This window comes from Glycine max, chromosome 7 (genome assembly GCF_000004515.6).
Source record: "Glycine max cultivar Williams 82 chromosome 7, Glycine_max_v4.0, whole genome shotgun sequence".
In the NCBI taxonomy this organism is placed as follows: domain Eukaryota; kingdom Viridiplantae; phylum Streptophyta; class Magnoliopsida; order Fabales; family Fabaceae; genus Glycine; species Glycine max.
The window spans coordinates 34,239,383-34,257,792 of NC_038243.2; the positions used below are offsets into that span (position 1 = coordinate 34,239,383).

Below are 18,410 nucleotides of genomic sequence, written 5' to 3' on the forward strand. Positions count from 1 at the left end.
TAGGGATCATATTTCCTGGGAATTGTTTGATTGATCATTGGAAATTTTTAGATAAATTTCTTAAGAATTAAAGAGTTATGCATATTTTATGTAACTATTTTAATTATTTATCCCATTATATAATTTAATAAATAGAATACGATATTTTGACTGTAGTAAAAGAAAAATTAATATTTAATGATAATCTAGAATATAAATATTTGCTCACACTATTGTAAATATCATCCTCTACGACGGTTTTAAAAAAATCAATATCTTTCAAGATGAGGTGGCATTTTTATAAATAATTACAACTTTTTAAAGACATTTTTCTCAAAACCATATTTGAGAACACATTATGACATCAATTTTTTTCATGAACAAATATTAAAAACAAGATTTTAAAGATGGTTTAAAAAAACAACTTTGAAAGGGATGTTTAAACATGGTTTTAAAAAACTATCTTCGAAAGCCATCTGTTTTTCCTTTAATTTCATTCTCACGCATTAGGATGTTCGTGCTTCACCCCGTAGTCTCTCTCTATTCGCTCGAAGAACTGAACTGCCTGGCTAAGGTGAGCCGCGCGAATGAGGCGGTCGATCACGGAGGCTAGTGTTTTAGGGTTGATGGCGGGGGAGGTGACAAATAGGGCGTCATGCGTGGCCTTGAAGTCTTTACGGCGGTCAAAGTAGTCGACGAAGTAGGAAAAATTGTCGTCCGTCTAGGAGAATTGGGGGTTGGAAGAGAGCCATTGGTGGAACCCTAATACAATGCGGCCAACTTCAGGGGAGAGGTTTAGGGTTTGGAGAATCAAATTAAGGGTTGGAGTGATGTGGGAGAAGCTCAGGTGGAGGAGTGACGAGACAGAGAGAGCGCCTGAGTTTGGCTCTTTGATTTGAGGAGAAGGAGTGCACAATTTGATCCATTTGGGTTTTTCGATGAGAAATTTATGATTATGAAGAGCAAAGAAGGAGTGAGGAGGGTTTGGGAATGTAGATGGGAAGAGGGTTGTCGGGGAAACAGAGAAGAGGTTGAATTGGAGAGGGAGAAGTAAATGATAAGGAATAAGAACGAAGTAAGAGCCTCTGAAGATGCAGAGATGCTAATGGTGGCATGTTTAAGGTTTTAGATTGATTAAGAATGGGATGAGGAAGAAGAAGGAGGAGAAGGAATAAGCTACAAGGTAAACGAGCTTTGATGTTTGCAATTTTTGTTTTATTTGGGCTATGATACCTGATTTTATAAATTTTCTTGTGTAGTGATAAATGGTTGAGTTGCTTTCTAGATCACTCTCTTGAGCGTGCTTGTGAATTTGGATATATTTCTCTTCTTGAACCACGATATTTGTCAAAGAGTCAAGATTATCTCTAGGATTGATTTGAATACTCTATGATTAGATTGTTTTTAATTTCAATGTTGCCTATTGTGTATCATTGTGTGTAGATTCCATTTGGAGCTTTTTGATTTTTCTTTATATATCTCCTTTGACTATCAATAACCATTGCTATATTCTAGTTTATTTTTAAAACCATATTTAGAGGACTCGACATTGCACATTCTTTTTTTATTAATGCAGAGATCAAATATCTTTGGAAGCCATGATATTCTGGGAAGTTGGCTCCCTACCATATACATTAGTAATGAATCAGTTGAGCTGAAAACTGACAATAATGTCGTATGGTTCTCTCTAGACAAGTCCAATGATATTAATTATGGAAAGAAGAGCTAGTTGAACAAAAAAAGTTAAATATAGGCTGGAAAGAGGCATTGTTCCTTTCCTCCTTAATTTTTCCTTTTCTAACTTGCAGTCTTTTATTTTAACTTATAATTCTACAGGCCAAGCAAAAGGAAACTTGGTTGGTTGAGAAGCTAAGAAAATTTGATGTAGCAAAATCCCCTCCAGAAACTATCATTGTTTACCGTGGAAAGAACTATGTAGAACCGGAAGTAATGCCACCTCCAAATACATTATCAAAAGTGAAGGCAATTTCCTTTGCATTTGTTATTCATTGACCAAATGTATTTATGAGCTTAGGTTCTATCGTTTGAAGGCCAAGAAAAAGATGATTTCCCCAAATCTAGAAGTTAGAATTAGATATAAGCTTGAAAAGGTTGGATATCATTGCGACTATAATTTTTAGTTTAAAGTTTTCTTTCCTGTAGCTGTTGTACCTTGCTTCAATGTTGTTGATAATTTACTATTATGATTTTATCATCTATGTTTTTTGATATCCACCAGTATTTTAGCAAGTAACAATGGTATGGACATTGTTCTGGTATTCACTAAATTAATGTGCTTCCCCTTTTCTTTGATGTATGGGCATTGGAATAACCAGAATGTTGCTACATATAAATTTGTATTTGAAATACCTCCATGAAATTCTATTTTCTATTTGGGGAAGTTTCTATTAAGTTACATTTTTCAAACATTACTATGAATTGTTTTTTCTCGTTACCTAGCTTATCAGTGTAAAATCAAAATATACATCAGCTTTGATAATACATATCTTTCTGTTTTGAACTTGGCCATTCCCCTCATAAGTATGGACATGATTTAGTGCCTCATATAGGCTGGAAAGAGGCATTGTTCCTTTCCTCCTTAATTTTTCCTTTTCTAACTTGCAGTCTTTTATTTTAACTTATAATTCTAAAGGCCAAGCAAAAGGAAACTTGGAGCTAAGAAAATTTGATGTAGCAAAATCCCCTCCAGAAACTATCATTGTTTACCATGGAAAGAACTATGTAGAACCGGAAGTAATGCCACCTCCAAATACATTATCAAAAGTGAAGGTAATTTCCTTTGCATTTGTTATTCATTGACCAAATGTATTTAGTGATAAATATATTATGGTATTTTTGTTGAAATTATAGGGGAGTCGGGGAGACACTCAAAATAATATGAATTTGTATTATGACGTGATACAAGACACTAATCGAATTGTCCTATTTATACTAATATATACTATAGTCCTAATCCTAATTATATGAGAACAAAAAACTCTCTAAAGATAAAAGATAAAATCCCTGTGAATGGGACAAGGTTCCTAACTAGGCAGAATATTAGGATCCTTGAAAATAAGGAAACATATTGAACATGAGCACATGGAAGTGTGATGTATGTAGCAAACTTGCAATATATTAGAGGATTGACATAACACAAGGATAAAAACCATTCAAATAAAAAAATTCAAGTTATTATGGCAATCATCTTTTATTGATGAGCTTAAACTGGGTTGATAGGAATGATTTGCATCTTTTATAGCCTTTTAAATTTAGACTAGTAGTATTTCATAATGCTCATTTCATTTATTTTTTACTGCATTTGACTAATATAGTTAGCTATGAAAGTTTGAAGACTACTTCAGGTTATTCCTTGAGATATTGCTGCTAATACTAATGTTGGGGACTTGCTCTGTCACATGCCTCATGTACACTAGTGAATTGAAGCTATAATGTTTTGTTTTCTATTGAGAGATTGATCCTCTTTTATTTAGATAAACTTGTACTAGTAAGCCCAATGTTTGTCTTATGAGAAATGGATAGATTGGCGCTTTGATGGATTAGATAAGTTTAAAACCTGCAAAGTGCTGATTCATAGTTTTCCATTGGGAATAAATTATGTTGAGAAAGTATTTGGTTGTATTCTGTTAGCATAAAGCATATGGACTTATGGTTTCTATCTTATTGTGAAAATTTTACAGGCCTTGGAGAAATATAGGTATGAGCAGTCCCTTGAACATACTAGCCAGTTCATTGAAAGGTTGGAGAAAGGGCTTGAAGAGTATCATCAACACCTTGCAAAGTTTAAAAATGGGAAAAATGATATTGCTAAAGATGTTAATTTAGCTGGTATGTTACTATTAAAAAAAGTTAAATTACTTATTTGGTCCCTATAGTTTCATCATTTGTACCTTATAGTTTTAAAATGGTTTTTTTAGTCCCTATATTTTACATTTTAATTTTCTTTTAGTCCTTGTAATTTGAAAGTGGTTTTTTGTCCTTATAATTTGCATTTTAATTCTCTTTTAGTCCCTATAGTTTGAAAGTGGTCTTTTTAGTCCATATACTTTATATTTTAATTTCCTTTTAGTCCTTACCATCAAAATATGAGTAATATTATCAATTATAATTAACTACAAAAATATTAGCAAGCAATTCGTAACTAATTTATCGCAAGATAATTTGTAATAAAAAAATAGTTGATAATTTATAACTAATTTGTAGCTAATTATTTTTATCTATTTTTTTGTAGTGAGGACTAAAAGGTAATTAAAATACAGATTATAGAGACTAAAACGATCACTTCCAAACTATAGGGACTAAAAAAGAATACAAACTATAAGGACTAAAAACACCAAATTTAAACTATATGGACTAAAAGAGAATTAAAATACAAACTATAGGGACTAAAATGTACGAATCGTGAAACTATAGGAACCAAATGAGTAGGTTAACCAAAAAAATGTATATACGATGCTTGATTTAGAAAAAAAAATGTCATAAGCAAACTCGTTTTCTTGCCTTTTTGTCCTCTACGAGTTGGAATATATCATAACCTTTATAATCAATTGTGATTTAGTTGATGTTTTGAAAGTATGACAAAGCACATCCACTAGGGCTTATGAAACAGTTTGATTACACTAGAAAAGTATAATTTAAAAGCAAAATGATGAGAAGAAAATAAATGGAAAATGACTAAGCTATAAGTGTTTAAAAACACCATATTTCTCAAACAGGCTTTTTTTATCAGACACATTATAATGTTATGGTTATTTTGTCAAGGATTAGGGAAGCATGACTCTATCTATACTGGACACAAAATGCCGCATACAAGAGGCTTAGACAACCTGATTTTGTTTGCTATTGAGTAACTATAAGATCGGTAACTTTTATCATTTTGAAGTGGTTTAAGGTAGCATAACTTCTACATGAAATGTGAAGTGTCTATATTAGGGTCGAAATCCTAATGTTACAAAGGAAAAGATTGCACATTCATTTTTAGGTCTTTTGAGACTTACAATACACATTACAAGATAACATATCATTTTAAATTAATTACAATGTTATTTAGCATATGATATCATTGGTTTATTTCCTCATATGTTTCTTGCATCTCTGGCCCACCCTAATAAGTGATGTAAGCTCCATTGGAGCTTGTAGGCCTAGGATCTTCTTCATCAATGGATTTCTTTGCTTCTTGGAAGATGAATGGCAGCGGAATGGAGAAGGAAGAGAGAGAGGAGACGCCACTTCAAGGAGAAGATGAGTCTAGAAGAAGCTCACCACCATAGGAGGCCATGGATAAGAGCTTGGAGGAAGAAGGAGATGAATGAAGGGAGAGGGAGAGAAGAGCACGAAATTTTGTACTCTAAAAGAGCTCTGAAATTTGAAGTTAATATTAAAATGATCAAAGTAGAAAAAAATGCACACACATGACCTCTATTTATAGCCTAAGTGTCACACAAAATAGGAGGGAAATTTGAATTTCAATTCAAATTTCAGTTGAATTTGTGGAGCCAAAATTTCACTAATTATGATTAGTGAATTTTAGTTATGGTTCAGCCCACTAATCCAAGATCAATTCCAAGATTCTCCACTAAGTGTGCTTAGGTGTCATGAGGCATGTAAAGCATGAAGGACATGCACAAAGTGTGACTATATGATGTGGCAATGGGGTGTAATAAGCAAATGCTCACCTCCCCCTCTAAAATTTAATTGGATTGAGCTTCTACCAATTCAATTATATTTTATTTCCCAACACACATATCAAATATTCACTTAGTGCATGTGAAATTACAAAAATACCCCTAATACAAAAACTAGTCTAGGTGCCCTAAAATACAAGGGTTGAAAAATCCTATATTTATAGGGTACCCTACCTACAATATGGAGCCCTAAATACAAGGACCAAATATAATGACATCCTAGTCTAATATGTACAAAGAGAATTGGACCCAAACTTGGCCTATGAGCTCAGAAATCTACCCTGAGGTTCATGAGAACCCTAGGGCCTTCTTCAACAGCTCTAGCCCAATCCTCTTGGAGCCTCTTGCTCATGGCTCTAGTGACTGGTCCCTTCCTAGGGAGGATTGCACCATCCCTTTCCCCTTGAAGAGGATTTGACCTCAAATCTATTAATTCCTCCTCCTCAATATCAGCTCCACCTGCAAAAGGAATTAAATCAGAAATGTTAAAAGTGGTGCTGACTCCATACTCTTCTGGGAGGTCCAACCTATAGGCATTGTTATTGATCATCTCCAAAATCTGAAAAGGTCCATCCCCTCTAGGGCTAAGCTTGGATTTCCTTTTAGTAGGGAACCTATCCTTCCTAAGATGGAGCTAAACCCAGTCACCCTTATTAAGAACTAGCTCTTTTCTTCCTCTATTTCCTTTAGTTGAATACGCCTTTGTTTGGTTCTCTATTTGGTTCTTAACCCTCTCATGCAACTTCTTTACAAACTCTGACCTAGATTCCCCTTCTTTATGTATAAAAGAAGTGTCTAGTGGGAGGGGAATGAGGTCTAATAGTGTCAGGGGATTAAACCCATAGACAACCTCAAAACGGGATTGCTTGGTGGTTCTATGAACCCCTCTGTTGTAGGCAAATTCTACACGAGGAAGATACTCATCCCAAGACTTATGGTTGCCTTTCAGAAGAACCCTTAAAAGGGTGGATAAAGACCTATTCACTACCTCTGTTTGCCCATTAGTTTGTGGATGACAAGTGGTAGAGAAAAGAAGTTTAGTTCCTAGCTTAACCCATAGGGTTTTCCAAAAGTGGCTAAGGAACTTAGCATCTCTATCTGACACAATGGTCCTAGGCAAACCATGGAGACTCACAATTTCCCTAAAAAAGAGTTTTGAGATATGGGAAGCATCATCCACCTTGTGGCATGGTATAAAGTGTGCCATCTTGCTAAACCTATCCACCACCACAAACATAGAGTCTACACCTTTTTGGGTTCTAGGAAGCCCAAGGACAAAGTCCATACTAATGTCTACCCAAGGTGTAGATGGGATGGGTAAGGGTGTGTATAGCCCATGAGGAATCACCCTAGACTTGGCTTGTAAACAAGCCACACACCTAGTGCAATGCTTATGGACATCTTTCTTCATATGGGGCCAATAAAACTTTTCTTTGAGTAAGACAAGGGTCTTGTGTATCCCAAAGTAGCCCATGAGCCCACCCTCATGGCTCTCTTTCACAAGTAATTTCCTAATGGATCCTTGGGGTATGCAAAGTTTTCCCTCTTTGAACAAATACCCCTCAGCCAAATAGAATCCATCTTGGGCCTTTTTCCCATAACTCTTGTAAATGGGAGAGAAATGTTCATCTAAAGCATACAAGTCCCTAATATTATCAAATCCTAAAATTTGAGCTCCTAGGGAGCAAAACAATGTGTGTCTCCTAGAGAGGGCATCAGCTACCACATTTGTTTTTCCCTTTTTGTATTTGATAACATATGGAAATTGCTCTAGGTACTCTACCCATTTTTCATGCCTCTTGTTTAACTTGCTTTGCCCTCTAATGCACTTAAGTGATTGATGATCACTATGAATGACAAATTCCATGGAAACAAGGTAATGTTCCCAAGTTAGGAGGGCTCTTATTAAGGCATAAAGCTCTTCATCATAGGTGGGGTAGTTGAGGGTGGCACTATGAAGTTTTTCACTAAAATAAGCAATAGGGTGCCCACCTTGTAACAATAGAACTCCAACTCCCACTCCAGAGGCATCACATTCTAGCTCAAAAGTTTTAGAAAAGTCAGGAAGAGCTAGAACAGGTGCCTTAGTAAGCTTTTCTCTGAGCAAAGCAAAGGCTTGCTCTTGTTTTTCACCCCAGGTAAATGCCACATTCTTCTTCACCAACTCATTGAGAAGTGATGCAATTGTAGAGAAATTAGGAATGAACCTTCTATAAAAGCTTGCTAACCCATGGAAGCTCCTAATATCTCCTACACTTTTTGGGGTGGGCCATTCTTGGATGGCCTTGATTTTCTCAAGGTCCACTTGGACCCCATTTCTACCAACTACAAACCCTAAGAAAACTATATTATCTACACAAAAAGTACACTTCTCTATATTTGCATAGAGGGTGTTTTTTCTAAGGACTGAAAGAACTTGCCTGAGATGTCCTAAGTGATCATCTAGGCTCCTACTGTACACTAAAATATCATCAAAATAAACAACTACAAATCTATCTATGAAATCCCTTAAGACATGATGCATAAGCCTCATAAAGGTGCTTGGTGCATTAGTGAGCCCAAAAGGCATCACTAGCCATTCATACAAACCAAACTTAGTCTTGAAAGCTGTTTTCCATTCATCACCCTTTTTCATCCTGATTTGGTGATAACCACTTTTAAGATCAATTTTTTAAAAGATGTTGGCACCATACAACTCATCAAGCAAATTATCTAGTCTAGGAATGAGGTGTCTATACTTTACAGTGATGTTGTTGATGGCCCTGCAATCTGTACACATTCTCCAAGTACCACCCTTTTTGGGTACCAACAACACTGGCACAACACATGGGCTTAGGCTCTCTTGGACCCTACCCTTCTCCAACAATTATTTAACGTGAGACTCTATCTCCTTAGTCTCCTAAGGGTTAGTCCTATAGGCTGGCCTATTAGGAAGGCTTGCTCCTGGGACTAAATTTATTTGGTGTTCTATTCCCCTTAAAGGAGGTAGCCCAGGGGGTATCTCTTTGGGAAATATATCACCAAATTCATGTAAGAGTTCTTGGACCTTTGGGGGTAAGGTCTCAAATGTAGGAATTGTGGCAGTGCTAAGGGATGTTTCCCTTGATAGGAGAAGGTAGAAAGATTGTTTAAGAAGGACTGCTCTTTTAATATCACATTTTGTTGCAAAATGATTTTCCTTCTTAACAATCTTCTTGGAGGAATCCTTTTCCTCTTTTTTCCTTCCCCTTGGCCTTTGAAGACAAGGCCTTACTATCCTTCTTTTTCTTTTGTTTTTCTAGTTTTTCTTCCTCATCCCTCTTATCTTTCATAGTTAGTTGATCTTTGGCCACCTGTGAAGGTGTTTGAGGATGCAACACAAATTTAGTGTCAAGATGGGTGAAGGTAATCTCATTAGTTAGGCCATTGTAAATGATCTTCCTATCAAATTGCCATGACCTTCCTAAAAGAATATATCCTGCCTCCATGGGAACTATATCACAATTAACTTCATCCTTATATGTCCCAATAGAGAAAGGTACCTTCACTTGTTGGTTAACTATCATTTCCCCTTGCTCATTAAGCCATTGAAGTTTATAAGGTTTTGGGTGGGGAAGATAGTGAGGTTCAACTTGGAAACTAATCTTGTGTTACAACAATTAGAGCAAGACCCACTATGCACAATGAGAGAACAAGTTTTATCTAAAATTTTGCATCTTGTATGAAAGATGTTCTCTCTTTGGGATTGAGATAGATCACAAGATTGACCTCCAATGAGCCTTCTAACCATTAAGAGGTCACCTTCTTCATGGGGGTAGACTTCCTCACTAGACTCTTCACCCCTTACTTCATCTTCACTTCCACTAGAGGAAGGGCAAGAAGTAGTCTCCTCTTGACTACTATAAATGTCTTGACCCCTCACGATCATGGTTTTCTTTGTGGGGCATTGAGAGGCAATGTGACCTCTCCCAAGACATTTGAAGCATTTAATGTTGCTAGTCTTTTCTTGGGAACAAGTCTTAGGGGTGTATTTCTCTATGGTCTTACCCTTATCTTCCTTGCGTTTTGAAGGTGCAGCCCCTAAAATTCCATGGGCTTGGTCCTTCCTTAGATAAGAGTTAGAGCCATAAGATTTTGAAGAAGGTTTTCTTTTAAGTTGTTGCTCCACCTTATACAAAGTTGGACTAGCTCATCTAGGTCCCTATATGGAAGGAGTTCAACCTTGTCCCTCACTTCCATATTAAACCCACTAAGGAACTTAACTATGCTTGTTCTTTCCTCCTCCCTAAGTCTAGCTCTTAAAAGGAGTAGTTCCATTTGTTGTCTATATTCTTCAACACTCATACTCCCTTGTCTAAGCCTTTGGAGCTTGTCCATAAGCTCCATTTCATAGTAGGAGGGAATATGCCTCTTCCTAAGGGCACTCTTAAGATCATTCCAATACTCTACTGGAGGATCCCCATGAATCCTTCGTTCCCTAATAAGGGAAGTCCACCAATAAAGGGCATACCCTTGAAAGCTAAGGGTAGCCAATGGAACTTTTCTCTCTTCGCTAATATGATGGCAAACAAAGAGTTGTTCAACCTTCATTTCCCAATCTAAGTAGGCCTCAACATTATCTTTTCCATGGAAATATGGGAAGCTAATGTTAACCTCTTGAGGCCTTCTATCCTTTTCTCTTCTTTGGGAATGGTGTTTAGTATGTGAACTATGGCGCCCTCTACAATAGTCGCTAAGTTCTTCACTTAAACTCTTGCAAGAGTCATGACTACTATAGGAGGCATGTTTTTCTCTTTTCATTTCTTTCATTATTTTTCTTCTTTCTTTCTCTCTTATTTTCTCTCTTTTATCTTGACTTATTTCTTCCACTCTTTTTTTCCTTTTTCTTTTCTCTCTTGTTTTTCTTTCCACAACTTAAGGGATCTCAACTCATCTAATATCTTATACAAGGGGTCCTTAGGAGTAGAACCCTCACCATTAACACTAGATGAAGAATGAAGACTCATGTTGGTTCCTAAGTTATGGTTCTTTCTTGTTGGGGGTTTGAAAACAAAAGGTAAAAGAAACTATGGTTGAAACTAGCCAAAATAAACACTAAAAGAGGTGTGAAAGATAAGGTAAAAACTAATTGGTAAAAGGAAAGCTATCTAGGCGATTTGACAATGGAGGGTAAAGGAAATAAGCTATGAAAGTAAGCAAGAAATTAAAGTGCAAGAAATGCAAACTAGGCGGATCCTAAGAGTGTTTGGATGACCTCATTTAAGATTCCCAACAAAACACTCACTATCCTAAGGGGAAATTTCCTAAAATTATTACACACAAATGGAAGTAGGGTGACCTAGTGGAGGCTCCCAACTTACTTCCAATGAAAGGCCTTTTTGTTACAAAATTTGAAAGCAAAGCAAATTGCCAATTACAAAATTACAAAGAAAAAAAGTCCTCAATTGTGGTGGCTATTCTCTCTTTAGTGTTTCACTCAATTTGGAGTACTTCTTATTCCAATAGCTCTTAAGGTGGTTGGCCCCTTGCTTCTTGACTCAAATTCTTCAAGATATGGCACCAATCCTCCTTTCCAATTCCCTATATGGCAACTCACAAGCAAGGAAACAAAGAGACAAGCAATAACCAAAGACAAAAAAAATGAAATGAAAGCTAAACCAATAGAGTTTTAACAAGACAAATTTTCAAGGATTATTCAACAATTAAAGCAATGAAATGCACAAAAAAGCAAGCTAGGACTCAAAGAGAAACTTAGAATGGCTCTAGAGTAGAGTAGAAAAACTAAAAAAAAAAAGACTCAAGAAACCTTTAGTTTTGGCACTTGTTTTCACAAAAATTTTCAATTTAAATTTCAGAACTAGGATTGGTATAAAATAGACACCAATTATAGAACAAATTTTGAGCCAAAACAACAAGCACACTTTCCTTTCACTTTTTTTTCCTGGACACTGATTTTTATTCCAACTTGTGTGATTTTTCTTATTTTTTCATTTAATACAAATCACTTGGTTCTTTTTTTATAATTTTGGTCCAGATGTCTAGAAAATTCAGTAAAAATTTTAGCTCAAAACACGTAGTGAACAATTCCCAGTAATTTACACAATTTCGTATGTTCAAGCTGCCAGCACCAGCGATTTCAACCTAAAAATCAAAAGTAGTGTTTATGTTGCTTAAGGCTTTGATAGTTACAATTTGTGTTTGATTATTCTCAATTATCTTGAATAACACAATTCAAGAGAACTTAAGACTTATTTGATTCACAAATCCAGCCACAACTCAGCACCACAACTCAACTTCATCATAGGCATCATGTAGGAATCTTAGAAAACAAAAAAGAGTTCAACAACACGACTACTTCTAGGAATTGATTTAGAACATGTTATGAACTAAATAACATGCATGAATTAGACTCAAAATTCAAAAGAGAGGCTAAGAATGACAAGAATACATGAACAAATGTATCTAGAATTCAATAAACAAAATAAAAATTCAACACAAACTTAGAGCATAATGTGACAATTACTATGACTAAACATGACTCTAAGACAACATGGATTAAGTGATTTACACTTAGATTTTTGTGTTTTTTTTTCTAATCAATATTTTGGAAGAACATTTAGATCTAAGGTTCAGCACAAGAATATTATGAATGAAAAAATGATAGAACCTAAAATCAACACAAAAACATGATTCAAGAGTAGATCTACAAAATTTGAACCATAGAAATGCAAGAACAAGTGTAGATCTAAGATTTAATCGGTTTGTTTTTTTGAATCTACTCTAAACAGAACCAAATCACAAGACAATGGAGGATATACATGGAGAATAAGATGAAGAACAAGGAATTAAAGAGAATTCACCAAACAAAAAGATAGAGTAAGCAAAAGAACATCACCTAGATGAAGATGCTCTTGATACCACATGATGTAAGCTCCATTGGAGCTTGTAGACCTAAGATCTTCTTCATCAATGGATTTCTTTGCTTCTTGGAAGATGAATGGCAGCGGAATGGAGAAGGAAGAGAGAGAGGAGACGCCACTTCAAGGAGAAGATGAGTCTAGAAGAAGCTCACCACCATAGGAGGCCATGGATAAAAGCTTGGAGGAAGAAGGAGATGAATGAAGGGAGAGGGAGAGAAGAGCACGAAATTTTGTACTCTAAAAGAGCTCTGAAATCTGAAGTTAATATTCAAATGATCAAAGTTGAAAAAAATGCACACACATGACCTCTATTTATAGGCTAAGTGTCATAAAATTGGAGGGAAATCTGAATTTCAATTCAAATTTCACTTGAATTTGTGGAGCCAAACTTTGGAGCCAAAATTTCACTAATTATGATTAGTGAATTTTAGTTATGTTTCAGCCCACTAATCCAAGATCAATTCCAAGATTCTCCACTAAGTATGCTTAGGTGTCATGAGGCATGTAAAGCATGAAGGACATGCACAAAGTGTGACTATATGATGTGGCAATGGGGTGTAGTAAGCAAATGCTCACCTCCCCCTCTAAAATTTAATTGGATTGAGCTTCTACCAATTCAATTAAATTTTATTTCCCAACACACATCAAATATTCACTTAGTGCATGTAAAATTACAAAACTACCCCTAATACAGAAACTAGTCTAGGTGCCCTAAAATACAAGGGCTGAAAAATGCTATATTTCTAGGGTACCCTACCTACAATATGGAGCCCTAAATAAAAGGACCAAATATAATGACATCCTAGTCTAATATGTACAAAGAGAATTGGACCCAAACTTGGCCCATGGGCTAAAAAATCTACCCTGAGGTTCATGAGAACCCTAGGGCCTTCTTCAGCAGCTCTAGCCCAATCCTCTTGGAGCCTCTTGCTCATGGCTCTAGTGACTGGTGCCTTCCTAGTGAGGATTGCATCAATGAGTGACATTTACTCATTTTTTGAAAATATATCATTGAATTCTTTGTTTGGCTAGTGGTCATCATAGTGGGGTCTCATTGGATAGTACAAAGCTTTGCTCATCTGATAGTTGATGTATTTTTTATAGGTTTTTTTTCCATGATATCTTTTACTCTAAAGAAAGAAAAGGAAAAATAATAGTAGTATATGCTTTTCATTTTGGTGATGAGATTTTTATAGATGTCACATCATTATACGCATATGGTTGCGCTTATCTGTTGCTTATTTTTGCTGCCTCCAATCTGGTTTGATTTTTATGGGTACATGTACAATGTTTACTATAGTTCTATGTATAATTAACCATGACATAGATGGGAAGGGCAGGAAATTATTTTGAGCTTGCTAAATTATTGGGTGAGCTATAAAGCCAAATCAATGTTTTGTCTTTTGGTAGGTGCAAATTAATTTAATAAACATGTGATCACATTGAGAACTAATTATTTTTGCTCGTTTTTTTTAATAAGTCGTGTCTTTTCGTGGAACAAGCTTTATTTACTTTCACCCCCATACTTAAAACTTAAAATTTAAACTTTTGTTCTCGATAATCTAACAATAAGTCATCAGTCAGTTTGACCAATTTTAGATCTCATGATTCCAAAGTTTCCCATAAAAAATAAGTTGTCAAACTTTTTGGTAATGTGTGAAAAAAAAATACACACTAAAATATAAAAAATAAAATTGTCTTCCTTCTTGCTGAGACCAAAAAACAATCTTATTATATTCCAAATTAGAATCAATAGCATTGAGTGAATTTTTAACTTGTGAAAGAGGAAGTTTGAATTTGAAAGTTTTATGCCTGTTTAGGTGTCTATTGGACAGGATGAAGCAAGCTATTTGCTCTGCAACATACGAATATTATTTATCTTGGGACTCGTGTCATGAGGTTTTATATTATAGTTTTCAAAAATATACATGGGCTACAATCAGAACAATCAGTTGGGTTCATGACTGAGTTGAGTCGTATTAATTTATGGTATGTAGGCTAATAGATTTAGACTCCAATCCAAAGTTGTCATGTCATATGTTTTGAACTTTGGTCATTCCTAAATGTCTAGGCTTTATAAATTGAAGTAGAATATTGATTTATAATGTAAAATCATCTTATTGATTCACTAGAAAATGCTAATTTCTAAATTTCAAGTAAAACAAGAAAAATATTTTAGTTGTCTTTTTATTCTATTTCAGTAAAAAATGTCCAACATTAACTAATTCATCTAAAGTTACTATCTCTCTGTCTCTCTGAGGTTCTCATAAATTTTTCTTTACACATCTAATCAACCTATTGTAGTGACAATTTTTGTTTGTGGTGGTTATCAGGCAAAGATACCAAATATTGAAAAGTGCTTAGACGTTGTTACTACATTGAAAGCTAAGAAGGGTACTAGTGAGGTTCGTTTGGAGCCTGCTTTTATTAACAAATTTTTGTAGTAAATATTATTGTGGTAAAATGATACTTAAAAGTTATTATCTTACAAAAATGTCTAGGTATTAGTGGTTAGATTAACTATTATTAGACAACTGAAATCTGAAATTCCATGCATCTTATTCTATCAATACATATATAATTGTCCTGACTCTGCCATATTTTGATATGTTGATACATCCTCAAGACTTCCAGATTCCTCAATAATATGTAACCAAAGCTCTAATTTTATGGCTTATGACCTTTGTTTAGGTGTATCCTTTTTTCCTAGTTTGCAGCTAGCATGTAGTTTCCTTACCTGTATTTTATCTTCCATGAAAAGTTGATGGCCTAGGTCCCCATGTTTAATTATTATTCCTCTAACTTGTTTTTTGGGTATAGTTTTTATAAGTACGTTATTTCATAATCTTCCTTGTACCTAAAATAAGTCTCTATATGCTTCCTTTTATCTTGAATGAAGAGTTAATTCACTAAAAAAAGTCACTATCCCTCCACTACTACCACCCCTTAAAAAAATCCAGGCTTAACTATTGCTATCCTTCCTAAAAGATTTAATTTTGATCACTTGTTAAACTATATCAAGCCACTTTTCTAGTAATCTATTAAAATCTTTTACTGCAAGTGAAAAACAAAAGTTATGCTAGAAATTGAAGATTTATATTTGACCCTAAATACAAGAACTTATTGCTGATTTTGAGGTATTAGAAAGCATCTATTCACGAGCATGCATAGAAGAAATTGATTTTGTGTGTTTATGGTTGGGAGCTAATGTTATGTTGGAATATTCATTAATAGATGTACTTGTATGTTAGTATTTAGGTGTTATTTCTATTTTTTTTTATTTCTTTAATAATGGGCTTGATATGTGTTACCCACTAGATTTCTACCTATACTATGTTTGACTGTCACCACGCATAGGGTTGTTATTGAGGAAAGGGTTTAGTTGCATTCACTTAGAGGGTAATATGATAAACTAGGGTAATTGATTCAACATTTGAATACTACTGTCATTTTTTTCAGTCTGTAGAATCATATTGATGCTGCCATATTGCTATGTTTTTAATGCAAGTATTATTGTCTTTTTTTTTTTGCTATAGCAATAAGTTTAGAAAGTGTGATTATGTATCTATCCATGCATCCATCAATATATATAATATGATTTTGAAAAAAATGACACTTTTTAAGATGGTTCTTTAAAAAACTATCTTAGAAAGTTGACTTTTTACGACGATTATTTAGAAAACCGTCTTAGTAAGATGAATTCTAAGACAATTTTTAAAGAATCATCTTAGAAAGTGTCCATTAACAAAAAAACACATTTTAAGACGGTTTCAAAGAGAACTGATATAATAATTGAGACTCTAAGATGGTTTAAAAATCGTCATGAAAAGTTAATGTTTTCCACGACTGTGGCTTCAAAGAGGTTCCATAACCGTCGTGAAATGTGCTAAAGAACCGATGTGGAAAATGCTTTTTCTAGTAGTGTCAACATGTCGTATTTTTGGAATTCAAAATTTGTACGCAGTACAAAAGTATCTCTTATAAAGTACAGGGAGTTATAAGGTTGACTTGATGGTTGAAGGGAAAGAGAGGAGGGAGAGATAATGAGTTTGAATCCCTTCCATTAACAACAATTAATAGGCTAACAATTAATGGGTTTTTGTTTCACGAAATCTTTTTTGTATTTCTAGGAATTTTATTCCCAGGAATATAACGTGGGAATATCATTATCGGTTATTTTAAAAAAATATGTCTGCTTACATTTTAATGTGAGTTTAATACTTTATTGCACTGACCATATAAAACAGTTTTACATTATCATCCAATCACAAATCACCATTTGAATTACTATAAGATAATCATTTTAAATCTCAACAAACTTACCATACATGGTGAGTTGAGATTAGATGACTATGTAAAACTTTTTACACTGTTGGTGCATAATCCTTTTTTCTCTTACAATATTCCCAAAAATAATTTTTAAAATAATTTAAATAAAAATAATAAAAAAAGAAGTTTCATGTACATGAAATTTCACTTATTAGAGAGAGAATTTTTCCTCCCTAATATTGTTTGCGAGGAAATTTTGTGTCGCTATATTAGTTCTCTAATTAGCGAGGGAATATTTCCCTCACTAATCTCATGACTCCCCTCACTTTTTCCTTGGAAAATCCCTCGCAAAATAGATGACCCAAAATAAATAATTTTCTCTCTAATTTGTGTCAATTTTTCTCGCTAATTTGTTTTAATTGTCTTTAATTTCTCCTTCGCAAGTCCATCTCTTTTCCTACACAAATTGGTTTGTCAAAAAATTGTTGCTCTTCTCTCATTGTTCCTTACAATATGTCCCTTGCAATTGCCTCATTGTTCCTTACCATTATTCTCTCACAATTATTTATTCATTATGCCTTCGCTGTTCCCTATAGCTATTTGCTCGTAATTTTTCTCAAGTTTGCCCATTTCCTTTCAATTGCTATTCTCTCACAAATCTCTTTCTTTTCCTTTGCAAATTCAATTTTATTTTATATTTTTATTTTAAAATAATTACTGACATGTGTTTTGATTAATGCAACAAAAAATAAATTTAAAAAGTATTATGATTCAAGCTAGCTAAAATTATAAATTTCAAACTGGTTGAAGATAACATGATTCAAAGTAACAATTAGAAAAATGCTTAAACATTGTCATCAAACTCTTATTGACTAGTCCTCTTTCAAGATAACTAAATAATAAACATTGTCATCAAAGTGCATAACAAATAAAATGCAACAATAAACACTTAAACATTGTCAACAAGTCTCATCTATTGTTGACTCTTACAACATAAATAAAAAGAGAAATTTAATCAAATTAAAGTGCAATTTTATCATTTATTTTGTCTGATGATGGTGTTGGATTCATGAAGACAGATGATATCTCTTTTCCAAAGAACTCCTTTTGTGCTTGCATCAGTGCTTGCATCTATAACTACATGTCCTCCATTTGTGCTTGCATATGTGTTTGCAATGATTGTTGTAGTGATTATGTCTATGTCTGCAACTATGTTTGCAATCTAAATAGCAAGACAATAGTAGCAAACAAATTAACAAAGAGAGTATCAATAAAAAAATACTTAAAATGAAGTTCTTAGCTTTTCTAGAGACATATTCCCCATTTTTTATCCACTTTGTTGAAAAATTCATTGTAAGTAACAAGGCATTGGTGCTTTGCCTCTTGTGATAACATAATAAGCAAACTCTTGCCAAGTAGATTTTAAAATTTTAACTCATTATCAAAATATAATCAATTTGAAAATACTACAAAACTATACAATTCAATCATACTAATCCACTTATCATCAATAAAATAATATCAAATCATTATGTTATGAAGAAACAAATGCGGATCT

At 34.2% G+C, this 18,410-nt stretch overlaps 1 protein-coding gene across 1 annotated transcript in view; it reads left to right on the forward strand.

Moving 5' to 3' along the window:
- The first annotated feature begins 490 nt into the window (after positions 1–490).
- The window catches only part of LOC113002163 (uncharacterized CRM domain-containing protein At3g25440, chloroplastic-like), a 31,796-nt gene continuing 13,876 nt past the window's right edge, over positions 491–18,410 (forward strand). Inside the window, exons 1-5 of the mRNA XM_041017532.1 lie at positions 491–553; positions 1,816–1,926; positions 2,010–2,090; positions 2,605–2,769; positions 3,681–3,828. Of these exons, the coding sequence (XP_040873466.1) occupies positions 491–553; positions 1,816–1,926; positions 2,010–2,090; positions 2,605–2,769; positions 3,681–3,828 (568 nt within the window). The remainder of the gene's footprint in view (positions 554–1,815; positions 1,927–2,009; positions 2,091–2,604; positions 2,770–3,680; positions 3,829–18,410) is intronic.